Here is a 23,512-nt window from a genome sequence, read left to right as displayed (position 1 = left end):
TGTCAAGCAATAGATTTGTATTCTCGAAACCTCTGAGTGCTGAATCAGGTACAGCAGGTTTCAAGACCTCTGAGTTTCAAGTAGTAATTTCTAAGTTGCAGGAGTATCCGACCCAACCCAGTACCAACCCAGATAACGAGTCGCAAGACATCAGAGTTTCTCTTAAGCTAAAAATAAGTCCCCAGGCCAGAGGGGGGTGCCAGTGCCAGCTGATAATTGTTTTTGTATTAATACTTTTTCCAAAACAAGAATCTGAAGAGGGGATTTCAGGCAATCCCTAACGAATTACCTGAAACCCAGCAAAACCTGTCTTCCTGGTTTTAGTCTCCAGTGTTGCTTTTTCTCCTCCCAGTCCATTTGTACAAGGGAGGTCAACGATCCGGTCGGCATGCCTGCAATTAATGTCAGAAATCATTTTCCGAAATCCAGAATTCATTCAACCATTATACTACTGTTGTGCTTCCTATAAATGTTAAATATAAAGTATTCTGCCTCAGTTTTGTCTGCACTTCATGACAAAATACAGTACTCACTGTGGTAGTGCTTTGTAAAACCGTAATTCATGGTACCATGATACTGGTTTATGTTCCACACAATGTTCATTAAACATTTTAGCCAGTGCTTTCATTTGTGGATTATCATCAATCTAGTAATCACACTAACAGCTGAGTACAATATTTGTGCATTTATTCCTGATTCTTGTTTATTAATAATGCAAATCAATGAAAAAATAGAGCATATAAACAGGTCATGTTTCACACAATTTCTGTATGATTCATTACATGTGTTACTGACGCTGTCCATGCTGCTAGCATTAAATTAAGTTGATTGAACTATGGGGAATAGGCACGGTAGTAAAAACCCATCAGTAAAAGTTGTAGTTTGTGCAATGCATCAACAACTGAAAGAAAACTACGGCTCCCATGTTCACTCATCTGACATTGTTCTATCAGACATCATGTTTGCGTTCTCTTGGGAAGGATAAAGAAGTGAGTGAGGGACTATCACAAAATAGATCCTGTTATTGAGAGTCCAAAAAAAAAAAAAAACATTAAATTCCCTCCGAATAGAGAATGAATCCTCTCCTATGAAAATCCTCTCTTATGGGAGGAGACAAATTATTGCCTCCATAAAGAATTAATCATAAATAAGATCCTCAAGGAGACTGCACATCATGAAATCAAGTCTCTCCATGCTTCAAAGCATCTAATGAAAGAGAGAGTTGTGAACCTTTCCTTATTGTTATACTATTGTGTAAGACCAACAATGACACAGAACATCACTGCATGTGTTGCAACATCAATATTCTCCAGATGATGTCTGGGCTTGTTCTGCTTGTAGATTAATCTGAATTTGAACAATTCCTTTTAAGCAATGCTGCCTATTGATGAAAAATTAAAGCTCACCAGATATTAATCACAAGCTTGTAAATGGATCAATTTTGTAATTTCTCTTGACACATCATTTTAGGGAAGTTACTCAACTTCATAACTCTCTGGTCACAGACTCTGACATCTGCTGTGCCCCATTGAACATCAGAGTACTTTTAAAGTAAGCTTTTGCAGTTTATATCCATTCACATATTGGTCATAAATAATTAGAACTGGACCAGCTACCACTTTACTTATTTTCCTTTATATTATTTCAGCCAGGGAGTCTTGCTGAAAACAGAACCTGCATCTATAAGAGGCAGCATAGAGAGTACTATCTCCTGTGTAGGGGTATTGCAGGTTGGGACGCATATGCGTCCAAGCCTGTGGTGAATTTTGCATTAGCTTTATGAACAATGTGATAGGAATTATCAATTAAAGGTGTAAGGAATTAATTACCAGACGCAAGGTATTTTGAATTAAAAACAGGATGCGATGTTCTATAAATAGTGTGTCAAATTAGAAAAAAGTAACCATGGCTGTTCTTGCGTTATTGGAAGACATTGACAACCGTGCTTTTAGAAGGGAGAGACCAGAATGACTTTTTTTGCGCCTGATGATCTTCCAAAAAGTTTGCTTTTCTCTTTTGGTCCATGGTTATTCCTGACTGAACCCTCGTTTGTGCTAGCATTATATAAGGGGAAATCACTGATTGTAAGGCACGTTCAGGTCAATTTTAAGTTCATTTGAGATTTATAGATCACATGTGCGTAAGTTACAAATGGGCTTCTTAGAACCTACGTAAGCAAGGTTATTATGCTCAGTATCTTTTATGAATCCAATGTAAGCACACCGTCGGAAATGATCTTAAGACTAAGTTCAAGTATAAATCTAAGAATGTTTTTATGAATGAGGCCCCTGCACTGATTCCCTAATGGGCTCTCATTTGACAGAACCCCAACTAGAGCATGTAACCCTCAATAGCAAAAGGGCAAGCTAACAACCAAACCTAACATGTCAGTAACTTTCTGCTAATAGTTACCAACATAATTGCTATGTGTGCATTCTATGAAACACTAAGTAAAATATGTGTTTTTTATTTTATCTTTTTTACAGTATACCATTAATATGAATACCATACATATGATACTATTATGTCTACTAACATGTTCACAACAGGACACATGGTGAGGAAAGTAATTTTCATTATAATATGTTTTTATTTGAATAGGAAATGCAACTGAATTCACAATAACCGTGTTAAATAAGTGCAAAGATTTACACTTTACACATGCACATCTTTCAGAAATGTGCATATTGGCTCTGACACAGTAACACTCAGATTCACAGAGCCCTGAGTACAATTGCAAAGCAAGTCAGATTATCTTCAGACTTGCACAAACATGTGCAGGTCCCTTTTGACTGTTTCCACAATAAATTACAATTAAATGTAAGACATTAAAGCATTTTAAGCAAAATTGTGAACCATGAAAAAAAAATCTTAGGGATTCACTTAATCGAAGATTATAAAAAGGCTCAATTGCTTGTGGATTAATAGAAAATATACTTCAACAATTTACAGAAAAAGCACAGTCCATTAATGTAAGAATAGCTTATATAGTGAAAGATCTGTTACAGTGCATATTTGCCCCTACAAAAGGTAATAAATTACTAGAACAGAATTACATTTATAAATAACATCAAAACTATAACAATTTCATTAATAAATAACAAAATGAACATTGTTGTAATGGTGAAGTGCATATTATTTCCTTGTTACAAGGAATGGTATTCAAGCCAAATATTGGCACACTTTCAAACATTCTTGTCCAGCATTATTCACAATTCATCATGTAGACATGTAGACAATTAAAAAATATAGACCAATGGAGTGAAAGTCTATCTTCCTGTAGCTAATTAGTTTTGGTGATCATACAGTTCACATATGTGCTGCTGACCATCATAGTCTTTCAAGTGCAGTCCAGATTTGCCTCCACGTGGGTTGTTCAGTCGGAGTGCAATGTTCCAAACAATTTGTCCCAGTGGGTGAAGTAGGGAGCATAGTTGGACTTGAACTTCAGGTGGTGGAGGTCGTGATGTGGGGCCCCTCCGTACAGCCCAAAGGGGACCAGCCTGTGGGTGGACCAGGGGAAGTCGTAGCCAGAGTGGTCCTCCACCGACAGCCAGATGTTGAGCACGAAGAACAGCATCTCTGTCATCGGGTGACAGCCCAGCAGAAGGGGGTTGACGGCAGCGAAGAAGCCCAAGGACAGCGTCTCCCAGGCCCCCGAGTACTCGGCGGTCAGGGCGAACGTGGACGTGTACTTGTGGTGGACCTTGTGGAAGGTCTTGTAAAGCCAGGGCACTTTGTGGTGGAGCAGATGCCAGACAAAGTACTGGAAGTCAAAGAGCAGGAGGCAGGCAAGGATGTCCCACACCAGCCGGAAGAGGCCAGGAGCCTGCGAGGGGTAGCTGACCGGCCTCCAGTACCAGTGCAGCACAGTCAGGGGGAAAATGTAGACCACGTGGTTAAAGAGAGACTGCGCCAGGCAGCTCCACATCATGGCCCAGGAGACCTGGCTCTTTTGCTGTATCCTGTACTTCCTCAGCAGTGCCACTTTGGAGGAGACGAGGTCCAGCACCACAAAAGGCAAGCAGAAGCCCAGGTAAACCGTGAGTGAGAACAGCACGGGGAAGAAGGGGGACCGCAGGTACGCGTCCTGCGCTCGCATTAAGTCCCAGAGGCGTTGCAGCGTCATCGCGTCGTTTCACAGCGAGAGGCCGAGGGAGAGCGAGGGTGAGAGGCAGGCAACTTTCACTGTTTCTCTGCCGCTGTAACATCCCCTTTTAAAGCAGTCTCAAATCACGTCCCCGCCCACATGCATTCAAAAAAGGACTTCCTGCCTGGGTTTTTCCCAAGAATGTGTATTTAAGCCTCATTCATCTTTATGACAACCATAAGGGCTTTTTTTTTTTTTTTAAGGGTTTTAGGGCTGTTTTAGTTTGTACAACCCAAAGAAATGAACTATTGGGGACTACATTACCTTAGAGTTAAAATGACTTCAGGGTGAATTTCAGAGCTCTGCTTTTTTAGATCCCTTCTCCACTTACTCCCTCTGGACCTAGAATATTTGTTTGGTGATGTCACATCAAAGAAAGAGGCTCCTTACTGGTAGGTTTGGAGGGTAGCATATAGCCTGCTTCCTGTTTTAAGTGGGGCTTCATTTAATGGCAGACAAAAAGCAAAAGTAAAAGAGGAACTAAGTCATTTAAGTCAATGGTAAGAAAAAGTTTTAAAGAGGCTAGATAAAATTATTTCCACAAATACATTGTATGCTTTCCAAGTTGGTTTATAGTAGCTACTGTGTCTTGGCAGGAAATAATCATCGTAACCTCTAAAGTTTAGAAAGTATATTTATTTATTTATTTATTTATTTGTTTATTTAAAAAACCTTCTTGAAACCTCCTTTAAAATAAGAATAAGGAATTGTGATTGTTAAAAGTAGTCAAGGCACAAGTCACTTAGAAGCAAATGATTATTTTGTTTGTTTGTTTGAAAAGTGGTCCACCTTGTGGCCACAATAGGTAAGCTCCCAGGTTCAGTAGCAAGTCTTTTCATGCATGATTTTTCCAATTGTGATCATATGGAGAGTCATAATAACTTCTAATATTTTTTTCCCAAGATAAGCTATGAATATCTTATTAATTGCCAATAAATTTCTTACTAGTTTAGAATTACAATATCTTGTATGCATGGATACAGTAGTCACAAAATTAGATAGTTTTAAATGAATCTGTGGCACGCAGGTTATGCATTACTCCTGCCTTTCATTCTTTAATTTCAGAAGAGAAAGGTGTGGACAGCCAAACTGGTCTTTTTTTAACCCAATGTTGGTTTAAAAAAAATTTTTTCTTACAAAAGCTTAATGATGTTAAAGACATACTTAAAGATCTATAGATAGAGCACTGCAATCATGGTTTGTTTCCACATCAGCTCTCTGTCTCCCTTTATGGTGTTTTCTTTAACAATATTTTAAAAAATGGCAGTGGCCTTAAAATGTGAAAAGTGTATTCACTTCTACAACTTTTGGTTGCATTTTGCAGTTTCCCTGACAAACCTTGAAGCAAAGCTCAAGGAGCTGGAGTGTCCCTTCACATGGGACATAAATAAATCTGACATCGAAGACCTGGACGACATTCCAGAGAAGCTCCTGGGGTCTCATTTATAAAAACATTCTTAGATTTATACTTTAACTTAGTCTTAAGATCATTTCCGACAATGTGCTTACGTTCGATTCATAAAAGATACTGAACATAAAAAACCATGCTTACGCAGGTTCTAAGAAGCCAATTTGTAACTTATGCACCTGTGATCCATAAATCTCAAATGAACTTAACATTTATGGCACCTGAACGTGCCTTACAATCAGCGATTTCCCCTTATATAATGCTAGCACAAATGAGGGTTTAGTCAGGAATAACCATGGACCAAAAGAGAAAAGCAAACTTTTTGGAAGCCGAGATCACAGCGATGGTAGAGGAGATTGAAGACAGGCAACACGTATTATTTGGTGGACTGAATAGTGGGTTGACAAACAATGAATTCCTCACACCATTAACCGATAATTCCTATCAAATTGTTCATAAAGCTAATGCAAAGTTCACCACAGGCTTGGACGCATATGTGTCCCAAACTGCAATACCCCTACATAACCAGCAGGAAAATCACTTACGTCAAGTCTAGACTTCGCGTAGAGATAAGATCATTTCCAACTCAAAGTAAGGTTTTATAAATAACTACTAATACATGGTTTTCTGCATAAGTCATATTTAAGATCAAAACTGATCGTAAGTCGGTTTTATAAATGAGGACCCTGGATCGAGCTCTGCCCCCGCAGATACCACACCACAAATGCCCCCACAAACACTGAGGCTAACCAAAAAGCAGGCAAGCAGGTCCAAATGCAAATTGAGGTCACTTATGATAACTTTCCATGGATTTACTACCATTCTGGTTATCTAGGTGATGTGGAGACCTACCTTGGCAAGCTGGAGGAGATATGCAATGGTGTCTCGGGGGGACTTGCGATACTCATGCAACCTGCCGAGAAGAACTTCAAGGATCTGCTCCAGGATGCCTCTCGGGATGCGAGACTCTGACGTCTTATGGCCTGTTTCTGCTCTACGAGAAAATGGCAGGACGGTGCTGTTGTGCAGTTCGAAGCTGCCTACCTTTACCTTAACTTTAGGCCTAACTTTAGGCTAAAGCTATGCACACACTGTATGTTATTTGTTATAGGTGTTATTTTCATGCAGACTACTAGTTTCACAGCACAGAGCCTTTTTCAGCCATGCATGCTTGTGCTGGATTGTGTTTTATGTGTTGTGTTGTAATGCAGTTTAAGTAAGATCTGAGACAGAATGTAAATATATTTTATTGCATGTTTATCAGATATAACAGTGAAACTTTCATGATGCAAAACATTAAAAGAAACATATATAAAATTGCACAAATGAAATACAAAGAAAAAAAAAATAACCTAACCTAGTTCTTACTACGAGAAAATACAAATCAAAGATTGTGTTTCAAGACCAATTTTCAAGTTGTATTAAATATGTATGCACAACTAGTAACTAGTCCCACCAAACAGGAGAGGGGAAAACAAACGTTTTAGGTCATTTAGATTAGATTTCATGATTTTGTGTGTGTGTGTAATTTTGTGGAAATTTTCCTGTAAACACTTTGCCTCCTTTGAAAATGTAATTTACCAATTCCTTTACATTAAAACCCTAACAACTATTTGCTTATTTATTAAATAATGTATATGCAATTCATACTTCTCTCAATGTGCAAGATACCAAATAATGTCTCCAATAGTAAACTAAGTCAATGTATTTCTGCAGCCATTTACCCATCCTGCTTCCTCTCCAAACTGAATTTACCTCCGAACTTTTATGGCCGGAATCAGCACGCTAATAAGGCGTCTTTTCAGTGGAGTGGAGCTATTTATCCTACTATGTTGCATTCTAAAAAAGACACTTCACAAAATAGCTGCCCACAATATTCAAGACCCAGCAGTTGCTGAATCAAATTATTTAATTAATGGATAAAGAAACGGAATTATATATCGATGTTTTAGTAACAGAATATGGCGGTTGCTCACCAAATAGGTAGGCTTATACACAATGTACCTCAATTTGGCATATCACAGTTCGCCAAATAACATTTCTAAAGTGTATTTTAGTTCGGGCAACGGTAAAATGATTAATGTTCCTTTGATTCTATAGGGTCGCAAACGCGTCTTTAAATTCCAGTTTAAAAAGTGAAATGTTATTGGACATATCTGAGTAGTTGCAGTTTACCTGGGGTGGTTAAAAACATAAACGTATAACGTTGGTAAACTGTTGAAATTTACCATAGCCATACCGCAACGTAAAATCATGCAATAACGTTTTATGCTAGCTGGGAAATCTCTCTAATTAGAGGACTGTTATCAACGTAAATATTTAATGAAGCCTTGCTTACACTGCAACAACCCTTCTTCTCAAGTAGGCTATTTCTACACATAGCAATAGGCAACACGCTATGAAATTTCACGCCCTGCATTTCACCCTTTCGGTGGCGACGACGGCACTAAGGAGAAACGAAACTAAATTCTAGAAAAATAAATGTCGTTTCAGCTACACATGCATTAGCTTAATTCCACAAATAAAAAAAACCTGATTTAAAAAATGAGTTTCGTGTTTGCCCAAACTGAATCACCCTGAGCTGCCCTGAGTTTCGTTTTTTCCTATACGGAATCCTCTGGAGGTATGCCATGGAACAGCGAACACTTTAAGCACTACATCATCAGGACAAAGGTCCGGGATGTGGCTGTATAAAAACGTTGAGGATTGCGCAGTTATAATAGAAGAGGCTGACTATTGACCTGTTTTGAAGACCCGTGTGAAGGTGTTTGCCATGAAGTAAGTAAACGCAGATTTGGTATATTTAAGTCCTTCTAAAAATCTGAATTAATTGTTAGGAGTTTATGAGGAGCTATGTCAACAAAGGTGGCCTTTTCACATTTACAATAAAGAGTACACTTGAATTTTACTGCAAGCCAACAACATATCTCTTATGATTGAATGGTTGACATTTGTTACAGTTTAACTACTTTTTATGAATTTAAAAGCAAAAGGCCTAGATTTCCTTTAAGTTTACACAACAACAATCATGTTATTGTTAATATAATTAACTTAATCATGGTATTCTTTGTATTGCAGTTCAACAAAAGATATGTTGCATGCCAAACTGTGTCAGCTTGAGTGCCACTTCACCTGGGGATTGAATGACACTGACTTAAATGATCTACAGAACAGGCTTAAAAATGAAATTGAATTGGCTTCGGGAGAGGACAAGAACATCGGATGGTCATACGGTAATCTGGCTTTCACAAAGTACATGCAAGGTCTCCTTGAGGAAGCACGGGATGACTTGACAAAGGCTGAAGAGCACATCAGAAAGCAGCATGGTGACAATTGTGAGAAGCAGCTCATCGTCACCTATGGCAATTTTGCATGGGTGTATTATCACAAGGGTGAGCATGAGAAATCCCAGACCTACCTGGACAAGCTGGAGGGGATTAAGAAGAAGTTTCCTACAGAATCCCCTTCTGCTCTCCATCCTGAAACCTATGGGGAGAAAGGCAACGCATTCATGAAATTCTTTCACCAATACAATGAGAAAGCAAAAGAGTGCTTTGAGAAGGCAGTGGAGTTGGAGCCAGAAGAGATAGAATGGAATAAGAGCTATGCTGTTGCTCTGTACCGCACTGAGTCCAATCTCACAAGCTTTGAAGAGTCCCCAGCATGCAGGCAGTTGAGGTGGGTCTTAGAGCTTGATCCAAACAATGCTCACATGATGGTTCTGCTGGGTCTGAAACACGCTGACTATAAAGAGTATCAGAAAGCAGAGGAGCTGATGGAAAGGGCCATGAAGTTGGATCCCGACAAACCCTACGTGATCCAGTATGTGGCAAAGTTCTATCGGAAAATCGGCAAAGTGGAGGAGTCCATAGCTCTTCTGAAAAGAGCACTGGAAAGGACTCCTGATTCATCCTTTTTGCACTATCAACTTGCTCTCAGCTATGGTAGGAAAACTGCAAACAACAGAGAAGAGACTGAAGATCTGCTCAGGCTGAGAATCCAACACCTAGAGCAAGCAATCTCCCTGAAACCATCCTTTGTTTGGGCAAGGGTGGAATTAGGATGCTTCTATGCGGAAATAAGAGACAACAGGAAAGCAGAGGAGATGTTTAAAAAAGCAATTGAAGCTGCTATTGCTAAAAAGGAAAACCTGCAGATGGTCACTGTCTCTTATGGAAATTTCCTGCTCTACCAGGTAAGATCAGTGTCTATGGCTGTGGTGTACTACAAGAAAGGACTCCAATTAGAGAATGATACAACCAAATGGAATGGGTGTGCAAGAAAACTTGAAAAGATAGCAAATGATAAAATCTCCAGAAACCCCATTGATGGCGAAGCCTTTGGGATTCTGGGTTACGTTAATCAAATGAGAGGTGACACATGCCAGGCCATTGAGCGCTATGAGAAGGCTATTCTGTATGACCCTGGCAATGAGGAGTACCTCACTGCTCTGTGTGATCTCCGCCTGTCTCTGCAATGATATCCACTATTATTGCTTTAATTTAATTTTAAATTAACTTTGAAATGACGGCCTGAGGCTCTTTTAGAGTTTGGAGCTGGAGCTTGCTTTTCCACTTGTATTATTACTAAAATAAAGAGCTGGTCTTGTGACCTAAAGGTCATGGTTTTGATTCCCAGGAACAACGCTGCTATTGTACCCTTGAGCAAGGCACTTTACCTGCATTGCTTCAGTATATATCCAACTGTATAAATGGATGCAATGTCAGTGCTAAATAAAATGTTGTGTAAGTCACTCTGGATAAGAATGTCTGCTAAATTCCTGTAATGTAATTATTATTGTTGTTATTATTATTATTGTCTACTGTATGCCATGCTAAACATGTTGGGCTTTAAAAAAATGTTAAAATACTTTTATTGTAATTATTCTTCTAAAGAAAGCACTTGGCATTGTATATGATATGAGACAAAAATGATGAGACTAATTTGAAATATGGATTTTTTAAATTTACTTATTGGCTGCTAGTGGTAATCATTTGTTTGCTGTTGCTTTCTGTTGCTTTTACTATTTTGGTAATTAATAAAGACTTATATTAATGAAATTTTCACTCTTGATGTATTTATTTACATGTTGCACTATGTAAACATTTTTACATTCAAAAAATATCAACAAATATCAACAACTTTCACGTTGTGAAAAAGTATTTTTCCTCTCCCTGGTTTCCTCTATTTTGGCATATTTTTCACACTGAATGGTTTGAGATCTCGCATCCCGAGTAAACACAAAACACATTTTTTTAAAAATTATTTCATTTATTTTATGAAAAAGTTATCTAACACCCATAGCACCCATGTGAAAAAGTAATTTCCCCCTTAAACTTAATAACTGGTTTCACCACCTTTAGTAGCAATAACTGCAACCAAACACTTCCTATTATATGATATCAGTCTTTCATGTTGCTGTGGAGAAATTTTAGCATACTCTTCTTTTCTGAACTGCTTTAACTTAAACATAGTGTGTTAGGTTTTGGGGCATGAATTGCTTGCATCTCTATCGGGTTCAAGTCAGGACTTTGACTTGGCCACTCCCAAAATATATAAAAAGGATAAGGTGTAAGGTGATATGATATATACAGTATGTAAAAAAGAAAAAAAAAACCCAGCACACGACATCATTTAAGCATCTATGGTTTTGTCTTATTGGTCAAAGTACAGAACACTGACGTGTGATTGGTGGACGGAAGAGGTAAGGTATGGCATAGAGGAAACAGATGACTCGCAGTACAGGTACGAGATTCTGACAGGTATCAGGGCCACGTAGGCCCCATCAAAGCAGCCGTAGAGCACGGAGAAAGGCAGGAGCAGGGGGAAACTCCGCAGCAGCGGGATGAAGAGGCAGCACAGCCCCTCCATGCCCACCGCCACCATGTAGCACACGTTTCGGTACTTCTTTAACCCTTGTGTGGTGTTCGGTCTGTGGGACCCGTTTTCAATGTATACAATGAATTATTTTTTCAACCTGAGACTCATTGGCCTTGGCTCATTTTCTGCGAAGAACATGTAAAAGAAGACATTTTTATGGAGTGCACACTGTGCACCCCCCTACACATTTATATTGCACATGTGGTGTTCGGGTCATGTAAGTGTGGAACTTGTTGGTGAAAACAAGTCAGCATGGTAAAAATGAAATAAAAAGGTTTGCTGTGTATCTTCACTCCGTCTTCCTCCTACCTGCTACCTGGGCGTGCTATGTGTGTGTGTGTGTGTGTGTGTGTATATATGGTTTGTCCTTTAGATTTGCAACATGTTTCATAGATGGAACACAACCCTCTCTACCATTTTATAGGCATTATTATCAAATGTCCCAAGCCTAATCCCATCACCACCCACCACACGCACCCTGCCTCCACCAATACACCCCCATCCCCACACACACACTCACAGTCTGTAAGGATTCTTATTTCTTTTCTTTTCAAAATCAGAAATCACTTCCTAGTTTTTCTGTGGACAACACAGACACACACAGTTTCAACACAGCTCCAAGAACCTGTCTGCTCCTGCTTTTCCCGCACTCTATACCCTCTGTAGTGTGTGAAACTGTCAGGTGCGTGGGGGGTTCGGACCCAAACGCAGAGTGAGGGGAAAAACTCAAAACTCCAAATGATATGAACAAAAGACTTTACTTATAAAAGGGAACAAAAGGCCTCACAGGGCAACTCTTCAAAAAAAAAAAAGTAAATCTACAAAACACAGGTACCACAGAACATGCAAAAGTCCAAAAGCACGTGGAAAACCGAACATGGGCAGGAACATGCGCAGAAGCACACGCGACAAGACACAACCAGACACAACCAAGGATCCAGCACCTGAGTCCGGGAGAAGGGAACTTAAATAGACAAGACACTGACGAGACACAGCAGGGCACAATACACAATCAGGCCACAGAGAGGGAAGGGAAAACGAGACAACCAAGAACCAATAATTGAACAATTGAAAACAATAATACAATTAAACATGGTACAAGCAGGGCACAAAACAGAAGTGCTGCCATCTGGCGGCCCAACAAGGGAAACACAGACAGGAACACAGAACCATGACCTGAAACTACACACACACAGACAAGGTTGTAACATTGTTACATTTCAAGCACCAAGAACCTGTCTACGACTGATTTTCCTGCAATCCTTACCCTCTGTAATGTGTGAAACTACACAATGTCTTGCGGGAACAATGTTATTTCAAAACATTCTAAACATTCAATATTTTCTCACACTCTACCCCAACTGTAAATTGGGGGAGGGACACAACAAATAAATTGCTTTGCGTGTGTGGCTCCCTACCACAATAATTTTCCAAACATGAGGATCATGTCTCTGTCAATTTGGAGTCTGACAGTGAGTTTGAAGAAGAGGATGAGATTGACCATCAGCCTGCCAAAAGACCAGCCCGTCAGCAGCCAGCCCCAAGACCAGCCCAAAGAGAGAGACTGAATTTACCATAACAGTGGTGTAAAAGTGCAAAGTTATCAATTTTACACATGCACAACTTTCTGACAGGAATGTGCATATTGGCTCTGACACAGTAACACTCAGCTTCACAGAGCCCTGAATACAATTACAGAGCACTTAGTCTGCTCATCTTTATTGTTGTACAAGCATGTGCATGTCCCTTGGGACCGTTTCCACAATAATTTCCAGGTAAATGTGTTAAAATAAAGCATGTTTCATTTTCCACATTTCAATGATTATTGTGAACAATGAGAAAAACATCTTAGGGATTCAGTAAATTTAAGAGTAGTAATAGGATTACAGTCAACACTGTATACTTGTGAATTGTTAATATTACCAATGGACACAATTGCATTAGTGTCCAGAATATTTGTGCAGAAATCTTTTTAAGATCCCTTCTCCATTAATTCCCTCTGGCCCTGGAATGTTTGCTTGGTGATGGCATTTCATGTACTGAGACTCTTTACTGTGACTTTACTGGCTGAACAGGTTAGTATGGAGGGTAGCCTACAGCCTCCCCCCCTATCTCTGGGGGTTTCTGTTTATTGGCAGAAAGTTGCTTTTTTACTTTTGCTATTTAAGTCAATGGTAAGAGAGAGTTTTAAAGAAGCTAGAAATTATTTGTTTTTTCTTTTATTATTTTGTAAGCTTACAAATTAGTTATAGTACTATGTCATGACAGGATACAATCATTGTAGCCTCTAAAATTTAAAAAGTACAGTTTAAATCTTTGCTTAAAAACATTCTTAGAACCTTTCAAATAAGAATGAGGAATTGTGACTGGTAGAAGTAGTAGAAGCAAGGCATGAGTCACTTGAAAACATTTATTTCCTTTGTTAGGAAAGTGGTCCATCTTGTGGCCACAATGGGTAAGCTCTCCATCTCGGAAGAACGTCTCTTCACGCATGATTTTCATTTTCATGAGTCATTGTAACATTTAATTTTTTCCCCAACTAAAACAATGAACATCATATTAGTTTCCGATCAATTTTGTACTAGTTTAAAATTACAATACCATATCCGCATGAATTCAATAGTTACAAAAAAAAAAAAAAAAAAAAATTTGATTTTTTTTTAAGAATATGACGGTAGCATACCAAATAGATAGGCCTACACCTGGGCACTCTGTTCCCCGGTTTGGGTTATTTCAGCTCTCCAAATGATTTTGTAAAAATATTTTTATAATTTTTGAGTTTGAATCCCAGCCAGGGCCTTTCTGTGTGGAGTCTGCATTCTCCCCATGTCCACCTGGGCTTCCTCCCACAGTCCAAACACATGCAGGTAGGTTAATTGAAGACTAGTACTGTACATGTGCATGATATGCGATCTGATAGATTGGTGACCTGTCTAAGGTGTATCTTGTGCAATGCACGCTGGGAAAGGCATCAGCACCGCCCTTGACCATCACAGGGAATAAGCGGGTATAGATACTGTGGGTTTTTTTTTTTCATGTAGAGAATAATTCATTTAAATTTATTTCATTTTTATTAGTTAATTGAATAACAAATACATAGTGCAAAAGAGGCTGTCGTCAAACTGCATCACAATTTCAGGAAAAACTGTGCGTGTGTGTGTGTGTGTGTGTTCGTTGCACTTATTTTAAAACGAAACTTGGAAGCAGCGATTAAGTTTCGGTTTCATGCCATATGGCTACACGCCGACGACGCGTATAAATCCATCGCGCTTAGGAAACCGCGGCATTAATCGCGTTGCTTCAAAGATGAGGTAAGGACATTATATTTTTCTGCAGATTAAAATAGATGTTATGGTATCTGACTATAACGATACTGCTGGCATGTACTGTAGGTTTTCCCTGCAATCCTAACAAAACAAATGTCATTCAACAGCTAGATATCAAATAGAACTGCTAATTAGTAGAATAAAGATGTGCTACATTAGGGTTTTAAATGAAATCCTAAAAGATGGTAGATCTCTATTAACAGGGTTGCTAAGGCTTAATTATCATAAAGATGTGCCTGAAGAGCTATAGATAGAACACTATGATCTTGGTTTGTTTCCACAGCAGCCCTCCATCTCCCTAAAGAGAATATATTTAACAATGTTTTAAAATATTGATGACCTTAAAACACTCATCCTACCGACTGGGGTACCCGCAGACCCCTGAGGTGTACTTTTTGTCATATCTCACAGGTGCTTTATTCCATCATTCTAATTTTTATGACTTTGTCAATCAATTTGTTCCTAATGACTTAATATCATTGTTTTCTGTTTCTGTTTTAATTAGAGCTTTTTAAAAATACCAATGTATTGGGGTCCTGGGGGACCCCAGTCAAAAGCACCCAATTCTGCCTATGCAGTTTTAATAGATGGACCAATTTATTGAGTTCATGTTTACCGTGGGTACTAATTTAAAGTAGGGGCACTGTGTCAGTCATTTTGAAGGAGACAGACACATAGTTCCTCATGTGCTCTGTCGACGACCCTAAATACTGCTCTTCCTTAAGGTAAGAAGTCAAAGTCAGAAATGGAATACATAATTTCATAATAAAATGTTTTATGATTAGCAAATTAAATGTTTATGTTCTATTATACAAGATAAGACTGTAAAACAGTGTGTCATGCAATGATGGTTGTTTATTACAGTAGTTTATTTTTGGGGTCCCCAGGGACCCCAGTCGGTGGTCCATGTATGTTAAATGTGTTGGTAGGATGAGGGCTAACATGTGAAAAGTGTATTTACTTATATAAGTTTTGGTTTGCGTCTAATGATTTGGTTGCATTTTGCAGTATCCCTGACAAATCTGACCTTGAAGCAAAGCTCAAGGAGCTGGAGTGTCCCTTCACATGGGACATAAATAAATGTGACATCGAAGACCTGGACGGCATTCCAGAGAAGCTCCTGGATCGAGTCAAGTTCTGCCCTCGCAGATACCATGCCACATATCTTAACATTTTATCTTTTGTGAGCCACATGAAAGGAAACAATGAGGGTGCCCTTGAGTACCTCAGTAAGGCTGAGGCCACCCTAACGGCAGACAAGCAGGTCCAAACTGAATTTTTGGTGACTTATGCTAACTTTGCATGGGTTCACTACCACTCTGGTCATCTGGGTGATGTGGAGACCTACCTTGGCAAGCTGGAGGAGATATGCAAGGGTGTCTCAGGGGGCTCACAATACTCTTGCAACCTGCCCGTGATTCATGGTGAGAAAGCGTGGACCTTTCTGAGGCTTGGGGCAACATATTACAAGAGGGCAAAGGTCAGCTTCCAAAAGGCCCTTGAGGGAGATGCTGAAAATGTGTCCTTCAATGTTGGCTATGGAGTTGTTCTGTACAGACTTGAGGGGCTAGTCCAAGATGAGAGACTGAGGTCTGAGGAAAGTGAAGCCATCCCTCAGCTAAAGAAGGCATTACTCTTAGAACCCAACAATGCTGAGGTAATGGTGCTCCTGGCTCTCAAGCTTCAAAGAAGCGAGGCGCACAACTCCCAGAAACTGATTGAGGATGCCCTCAAGCTGTCTCCTGATGTGCCCCAAGTGATGCGGTATGTGGCCAAGTACTTCAGAACACAAGATTCCACCGAGGCCTCACTGGATGTCCTGGAAAAGGCACTGGAGCAGACCCCCAACTCTTCTTTCCTGCATCACCAGATCGGCTTGTGCTACAAGAAGCAGCTCATCAACATGTTGCAACCGGGATCGGGCAGCCGTGTGCCAGCAACTCTGAAGAGGGCCAAGGCCGAGCAGTGCATCCAGTGCTTCAGGAAGGCAGTGGGGCTGAAACCCAGCAATATACATGCCCGGATCAACCTGGCTGAGGCCTACGGCGAGAACCAGCAGCTGAACGAGGCAGAGAAGATCTTCACAGAGCTGCTCCAGGACGAGTCTCTGCGGGACCCGGACAAGCAGCACGTTCACACGTCTTACGGCCTGTTTCTGTTCTACAAGAAGAAGGCAGAGGACCGTGCCGTCGCGCAGTTCAAAGCTGCCTACCGGATGAAGATACAGAGCTACAACAGGAGGCAAGCTGGCAAAAGGCTGGAGAAAATTGCAGAGAGGTGGCGAAAAAACAGGCGAGCTGCGGAAGCATCTCAAATTCTGGCCTTCCTGAGAGCTGAAGACAAGAATTCTGCTGAAACTGAAGACCTCTCCGCTGCCTTTGAGAGGGGAATGAAGTTCAAATAAGGACACTAAGGAGTGGAAACACAACACAACCACTGATATACAGAAAACATTTTACTACAGTTAACTGCAGTGGGTGACTTATAATGTTGTTTTACAATTTTGCATGTAATAAACCCCAGAGGTTACATATCCTAAGCATGCTTTGAGCCCTAATGTACGGTCATGATAGACTACTCATTTTTGAATAATATTTTAATGACATTGACATAATTGACAATAAAGTCACATATAAGATAACAGTCATTCGGTGGGTGGACAGCTTAAGAAGGCACTGTATATTTTGATGCTGTGTACATTAAAATGAATTGAAATGATACGCATTAAAAGGAATTGAATTACAGAAACTTACAGAAGTGTTTCTGTTGTTTTTTTTAAATAAGATTCCCAATTTTAATGAAAATCATAGAAATCAGTTTTACTTGACATCAGAAGACAGACATATAGGTCGGAGTGTAGCACAGTGGGTAAGGAACTGGACTTGTAACCGAAAGGTCGCAGGTTCGATTCCCGGGTAAGGACACTGCCGTTGTACCCTTGAGCAAGGTACTTAACCGAAATTGCTTCAGTATATATCCAGCTGTATAAATGGATACAATGTGAAATGCTATGTAAAAAAGTTGTGTAAGTCGCTCTGGATAAGAGCGTCTGCTAAATGCCTGTAATGTAATGTAATGTAATATCATTTCAAACAGTTTCCCAGTGCCCCAGACATGACTCACTACTTTAGCCTCTCTCTGAATAGAGTGGACTGTACATGCTGCAAAATAAAATGGGGTTCTACTGTACCTTCAAACTTTAGACTAAAGCTACGCAGACACTGTTTTCTTCCTCCAAATGCAATTTGTTTGATCATAAATTTTCTTATTTTTCTGCAGTTCAGCTCAAGATATGTTGCATGCCAAACTACTTCAGCTTGAGTGCCACTTCACCTAGGGATTGAATGACACTGACTTAAATGATCTAGAGAACAGGCTTAAACATGAAATTGAACTGGCTTCGGGAAAGGACAGGAACATACAGTAACAGTACTGATAATGATAAACAGTATTCACGTTTTTGCATCACTGGTATCTTTAAGTTTCCCTCTACAAATTATGACACCCTCACTGAAAATGCTATCACTGTTATACTTCATATAGATTAAAATTGAATGGAATGTGATTGCTGACAGCCTGTGCCTCAGTAGATCTATTCTCTTCCTGCTCTCAACGAAGGCGGACGCTTTTTCCTCTGCTCCCTCCCTGCCCTTATCTGCCCCTGCTTGCTGCTCTCTTGTCTTGTGCTGCGTCTGTCTGAACTATCCGGAGCCTCTCTCTGCATTTCTCTCCGAAACCTAAAAGCAAGGATCTGATCAACTGGTCTCTCAACGCAATTGATAGTATTTTCTCGACGAGAAGAACGGGTCAAGGAGAGCCCTCTTGCCCTGACGGAACGTTTGCAGCCGGATACACGATGGTCTCCTGGAACGAGTGGAGGGTCGTGTGCCTGTCGATCCTTTCCGTTGAGGATGTTGAAGACGTTTACTTGATTGGAATTATGATAACAGGCTTTCTGCTGTTTGGAGCTGGCAGCATCCTGATTTATCGCAAAATGCCGAAGGCGTTGGCAGCACTAATTGGGAAGCTGCCCGCCATTGAGGGAATGGGCAGGGCTGTCAACACTCAGACTCAAGCGATTTGTGAGCTCAATCGCAAACTGGATGCGATTGGATCGCAAATTCGCATGACGGATACCAACTTGGAGAAGTTGTCGGTTCGGCTCACTGAAATGGGCCACTAATTCGGATGATTGGAACAACGCTGAGAGAACCACAGGACTAAAGGTAGACGAAAAATGCAGAAGCCTGCCTGAACCCAAAACAATCCTTATCCTCATTGGCTCCCCCACATCGGCCTTGGAAGGCTGATATCTCTCCACTCTCCTGGATTGTTATGCAGACAGATGCTCGGCCCTACCCCCACCTCCCTGCTCCTATGGAACTTTGTCTCTGGATCAGGACTCTTCGAGGTTATCTCCACGGCAACGGCCGTGTCCTCGTCATCAGTATCAGACGGCAGAGACAATGTTGAGACTGTGGTGGAGATGAAGTCCATGGACTTACACACACACGCACATGAAGATAACACACACACCACCTCCTACTCAACGCCTTCTTGGCTCCCACCCCCCTCCCTCCCCCGTTACAGTGCAGTCTGCTGAGGGTTGATGCGATGCGCCTGAGCGGCTGCGCGCTCCCCCCAGTGTCTGTGCTGCGACACTTCCCCTCCCCGACACCCTACCCCCTACCACATGTGCAAGTCTTCGAGTTTTTGTTGTAATGTTTGTAATGTTTGTAATGTTATGATGTTGCTATGTGCTGAGGTTTTTCTTCGTTTCAATGAAACGAGTGCCCTCTCGTTTCATCGAAAGGACTGTTTTTTCTCCTCCTCCTTCCTCCTGTTCTCTCATTTTTCATCTAATACGTTGGCGCCGCAGATGGCTGCCTCGGTGTGTTGACCAAAGCAAATTCCTCGTATGTGTAAATGTACTTGGCAATAAATTCGATTCTGATTCTGATTCTGATTCTGATTCTGAAATGTCTAGCATTGTCCCTGGGTCGAAGTTGCCTGATTAGTGACCAGCTACGTATTTGGCTGAGAGACCTTGCATGTGCACATATACAGCTGTAAATGCAACAACCTTTCATTTTCTGTTTCTAAGAAGTTGAGAAAAAGATGTATGAACCAACTCCCTCCCCATAACAGCCTGGAAGGGTCTATACTGTACAATAATCAAACGGTCCCTGTTCTTTGGCTCCACTCTCTGGCAGGTCGCAGGTACTGCAGCCAGCTAGGACAGCCCGGCTGACTTGAATTTGCTCAAGAACACTGACCTCAGCTGTGCCAGCTGTGCCCAGTGATGGGGGGGTGATGTTTCATTAAGTTGAAAATGTATGGAGCTACCATATGGTATCAGTAATTCATTTGTACTAAGGGTTAGTCAACTTGAGCAGAATGCAACCTGAACAAAAAGGCAGAAATAATAGAAATTCAAATATAATACCAAGCTTAAGCAAAGATAATCAGTCCTGAATGAAAATTTATCCTAACCAAAGGGTTCATTTTAGCTACATGGTAGTGGGTCCATCACTGACATCTGAACTACCTAATAAGCAATATTTTTGTAATGCAGTACTACAAACCGACATTTGATATTGTTCTAATAATCTTAACCAATCTTTCTACATTTTTGGTCATTACCAATGTTGAGGCCCATCTAATTTCAGTGTAATAATTGTTCGAGAACATAACATAATAATATAAGAACCCATGATGACTAGAACAGGCCATTCAGCCAATCTAGGCTTGCCATTTATCTATGATCCAGAGGGCACTGCAGCAAGCCTGGACTTGACCACCCCAAGGGTCTCGATCTCTAACATCTGTCTTGGCAGACTGGTCAACTATGACAACTATGCAAAGATACACTTCCTTATATTCATGCAAAAATGACCTTTCGCTCATTCATATCTGTCCCCTCATTCACTTTGTTAATATGAATATGAAATCCTCAATCAAATCTTCCCTTGATTGCCTTTTGCAAAGCTTGAAGAGATAAAGTGTCTGAGATAAATATTGATACTTGCAGTGTAGTCCTTTTCCCTCGGTAACCATGTGACAAATCATGTGACAGGTTGCTCTTGCCATTGTTGGATCTGGTTCATGTTGTGAAAACCTGTGCTCCTCTTACTCTTTGGTTGCCAGCATAAATCTCCAGCTATGTAACCACCACAAATATTGCTCAGTTCCTTATATATTATGGCTTTATTGGTGCTATGCAACCATTGCTTTCTGGATTGCTGTTTGGTTTAAATGACCTTTTTTACTGCTAGACGATTCAATTTTTTCATGCCTTCCATTCCTGCTCAAAGGGACATATTTTCTTTGGAATTCCAAGAGAAAGTGGTGATTGTGTTCCCGCCAAGTCCCATGGAATGTTACAAAGGAATCAAAGCGAAGTCATTGCAATATTATTAAATACTTTAATGTGATGTTGGTCATTGAGACATTTTCAACAACAAAAAAAATATTTTTGGCCCACCATTTTAAGTCCGAAGCTTGAGGAGGTGTACTGACACTGTCGTGGGGACGCAGAACTGCATTCACCCCTACGGAACGCTCAGTTCACCAACAGGGATTGAGGAAGTCAAACAGACCTTTATCCTAGCAGAGCTAGCATAAAATGGACTCATGTGCGTACCCACTGGCTTTATGTGTATGATTTCAAGTTGTCTCTGACACCATAGTTTTATTTACTGTGCATTCGTACATCCATACACTTTGGCATTAAAAAAGGGGGGAGAGAAAAAAAAAATGCTACGTAGAAAAAAATCTAATGCTATACAGAAAGCATGTTTGTTGTGAGCTTTGGTTCCTCGTGCGAAGCTTTGTAGTAATCAGTCTGGGCACTCTGGCAGGTGTCCAGCTTGGGGTCGGAATTGGTGGCGTACGTGCGTGTCCTCTGGCACTGGCGAATCACCGCGGCGGCACTGAGCAACAGGGAGCTGGAGATGAGCGAGAAGCCACTGAGGAAGAACGTGGCCATGTAGGAGCCCGTCTGGTCCACCAGCCATCCTGGCCACAGAAGAGACACGAAAGATACCGTGAGCCACAGTGTTTATCATAGCTGTGTCATCAGGTAGTAGAAATCCATCATTGCCATTCGTATATAATATGAAGGCATTGTTAAGTTATGGATTTGTCAATGACGCTATTAGAACTGAGGTTTTCAGACACACCATGCGCATTGGTTTTTGTTCCAACGACAGTTGCAACCCCTGAATTGTTAACTGCTCATAATTAGACATTAAAGTCTACTGAGTATTATTTAATGGAAATATGTCATTAAGCTCAGATAATTTCCAAACTTCACATGCATATGTTAAAATGATAACTGTAGGGTGATGCGTTAAAAAGGATATACTGTATGTTAAAACATAACTGAAAGGGGCACACACCATGATCTAGGCATTTAAGGAGTTGGCCTATTGGTCAAAGTACAGAGCACTGACCTCCGATTGGTGGACTGAAGAGGTAAGGTATGGCATGGAGGAAATAGACCACTCCCAGGGCCGAGGAGAGGTATGTGTTCCCGACGACGTCCGACGTGACGACGGGTATCAGGGCCACGTAGGCCCCGTCGAAGTAGCCGTAGAGCACGGAGAAAGGCACGAGCAGGGGGAAACTCCGCAGCAGCGGGATGAAGAGGCAGCACAGCCCCTCCATGCCCACCGCCACCATGTAGCACACGCTTCGGTACTTCTTTAAACACCTGGACGAGAGAGGGAAGGGGAGGAGCCAATTCAACTCTGAATTTGAATTCTATTTTCATCGTGTATTTGCTTTGAAGCTGAGACACTGTCACAAGGGCACTTCACGGAAAGAATGAGACACAATCGGATGTCTTCCACATTCATCAACAGCTTCCTTAGCCTATACTCGGACCCCCGACCCACTCTTATACAATTTTTTACTTCTGATGACTGGGTGGACTATACATCCAGTTGCGAAATTTCAATAACTCAACACTGGACAAACAAAAGGTTCCTCTGCTTTAGGGGAGTGTATTCAATTCAATGGGAATGTAACTGATCTTTTATTTTATTTTTTAAATTAAAAGCAGCTCTGTGTGCACTTGTGACATCAGGGGGCGAAGGAGTACCTTCGGTCGGTGAGCCAGCCGAAGGTGATGTTGCCCACGATGGCGATCACTCCGAGGATGGACATGAGGAAGGCGGCCTGCTGGTGGCGGACGCCCACGCTGAGGGCGTAGGGCACCAGGTAGACGAAGGGCACGCTGCAGCCATTGGCCAGGAACAGGAAGGAGGCGGCCAGCACCATGAAGTCCGGCATGAGCAGGAAGCTGTACTCCTGCAGCGACCGGAAGCAGAAGCAGCTGTGCTCCCGGCCCCTGCTGCCGACCAGGGGCCCCAGCGGCGGGCCCCCGTCCGCCGCCTTCTCACCGTCTGCCGCGGCGGGGGCGCCCTTCCCCTCGTCTCTGGCGGCGACGGGCCTCAGCAGGGCCCCGCAGACGCACAGGTTGGACACCAGCCCCCCCAGGATGAGGAGGGCCCCGCGCCAGGAGTAGTGGTCTATTAGGAGCTGCACCACGGGGGCCAGGACGAAGGTCCCGATGCCGCTGCCTGACATGGCGATTCCGTACGCCAGCGCTTTCCTCTCGCAGAAATACGTCCCCACCATGGCGATGGACGGGGTGTAACAAAGGGCAAATCCAACACCTGCAAATGAAGCAGGGGGGACAGTATGTAGTGCGTCCATTTTTAGAATAAAGCAAAGGTACAAATA

General features: G+C 41.4%; 4 protein-coding genes across 13 annotated transcripts in view; 2 read left to right on the top strand and 2 right to left on the bottom strand.

Moving 5' to 3' along the window:
• Positions 1–2,567: 2,567 nt before the first annotated feature.
• Positions 2,568–4,213, bottom strand: ch25h (cholesterol 25-hydroxylase). The gene has a single exon (XM_064319764.1). The coding sequence runs from the start codon at positions 4,127–4,129 to the stop codon at positions 3,377–3,379; it is 753 nt and encodes a 250-aa protein (XP_064175834.1). The 5' UTR covers positions 4,130–4,213; the 3' UTR covers positions 2,568–3,376.
• A 3,843-nt stretch (positions 4,214–8,056) lies between these two features.
• ifit10 (interferon-induced protein with tetratricopeptide repeats 10) lies at positions 8,057–10,618 on the top strand. Its single transcript, XM_064319740.1, has 2 exons — positions 8,057–8,336; positions 8,637–10,618. The coding sequence occupies exons 1-2, from the start codon at positions 8,332–8,334 to the stop codon at positions 10,036–10,038; spliced, it is 1,407 nt and encodes a 468-aa protein (XP_064175810.1). The 5' UTR covers positions 8,057–8,331; the 3' UTR covers positions 10,039–10,618.
• A 3,631-nt stretch (positions 10,619–14,249) lies between these two features.
• On the top strand, positions 14,250–17,521 carry ifit9 (interferon-induced protein with tetratricopeptide repeats 9). 3 transcript variants are annotated; one of them, XM_064319712.1, is made up of 2 exons: positions 14,250–14,305; positions 15,773–17,521. In XM_064319712.1, exons 1-2 carry the CDS (start codon positions 14,265–14,267, stop codon positions 17,166–17,168), a joined length of 1,437 nt encoding a protein of 478 aa, XP_064175782.1. In that variant the 5' UTR covers positions 14,250–14,264; the 3' UTR covers positions 17,169–17,521. The 3 variants fall into 3 exon arrangements, with proteins under 3 accessions (XP_064175782.1, XP_064175774.1, XP_064175781.1); XM_064319704.1 differs by lacking the exon at positions 14,250–14,305 and adding an exon at positions 14,627–14,749; XM_064319711.1 differs by lacking the exon at positions 14,250–14,305 and adding an exon at positions 15,228–15,489.
• Positions 17,522–21,169: 3,648 nt separating this feature from the next.
• The window catches only part of slc16a12b (solute carrier family 16 member 12b), a 14,483-nt gene continuing 12,140 nt past the window's right edge, over positions 21,170–23,512 (bottom strand). For all 8 annotated transcript variants that reach the window (XM_064319721.1, XM_064319726.1, XM_064319716.1 and 5 more), the window contains 3 exons: positions 22,869–23,445; positions 22,219–22,478; positions 21,170–21,781 (listed from right to left, as the gene is read on the bottom strand). In XM_064319721.1, coding sequence (XP_064175791.1) covers positions 21,546–21,781; positions 22,219–22,478; positions 22,869–23,445 — 1,073 coding nt within the window. In that variant the 3' untranslated portion in view covers positions 21,170–21,545. The remainder of the gene's footprint in view (positions 21,782–22,218; positions 22,479–22,868; positions 23,446–23,512) is intronic.

The sequence above is a fragment of the Anguilla rostrata genome, chromosome 2, assembly GCF_018555375.3.
Source record: "Anguilla rostrata isolate EN2019 chromosome 2, ASM1855537v3, whole genome shotgun sequence".
NCBI classification, from domain to species: Eukaryota; Metazoa; Chordata; class Actinopteri; order Anguilliformes; family Anguillidae; genus Anguilla; species Anguilla rostrata.
This window is presented reverse-complemented; position numbering and strand designations above follow the sequence as displayed.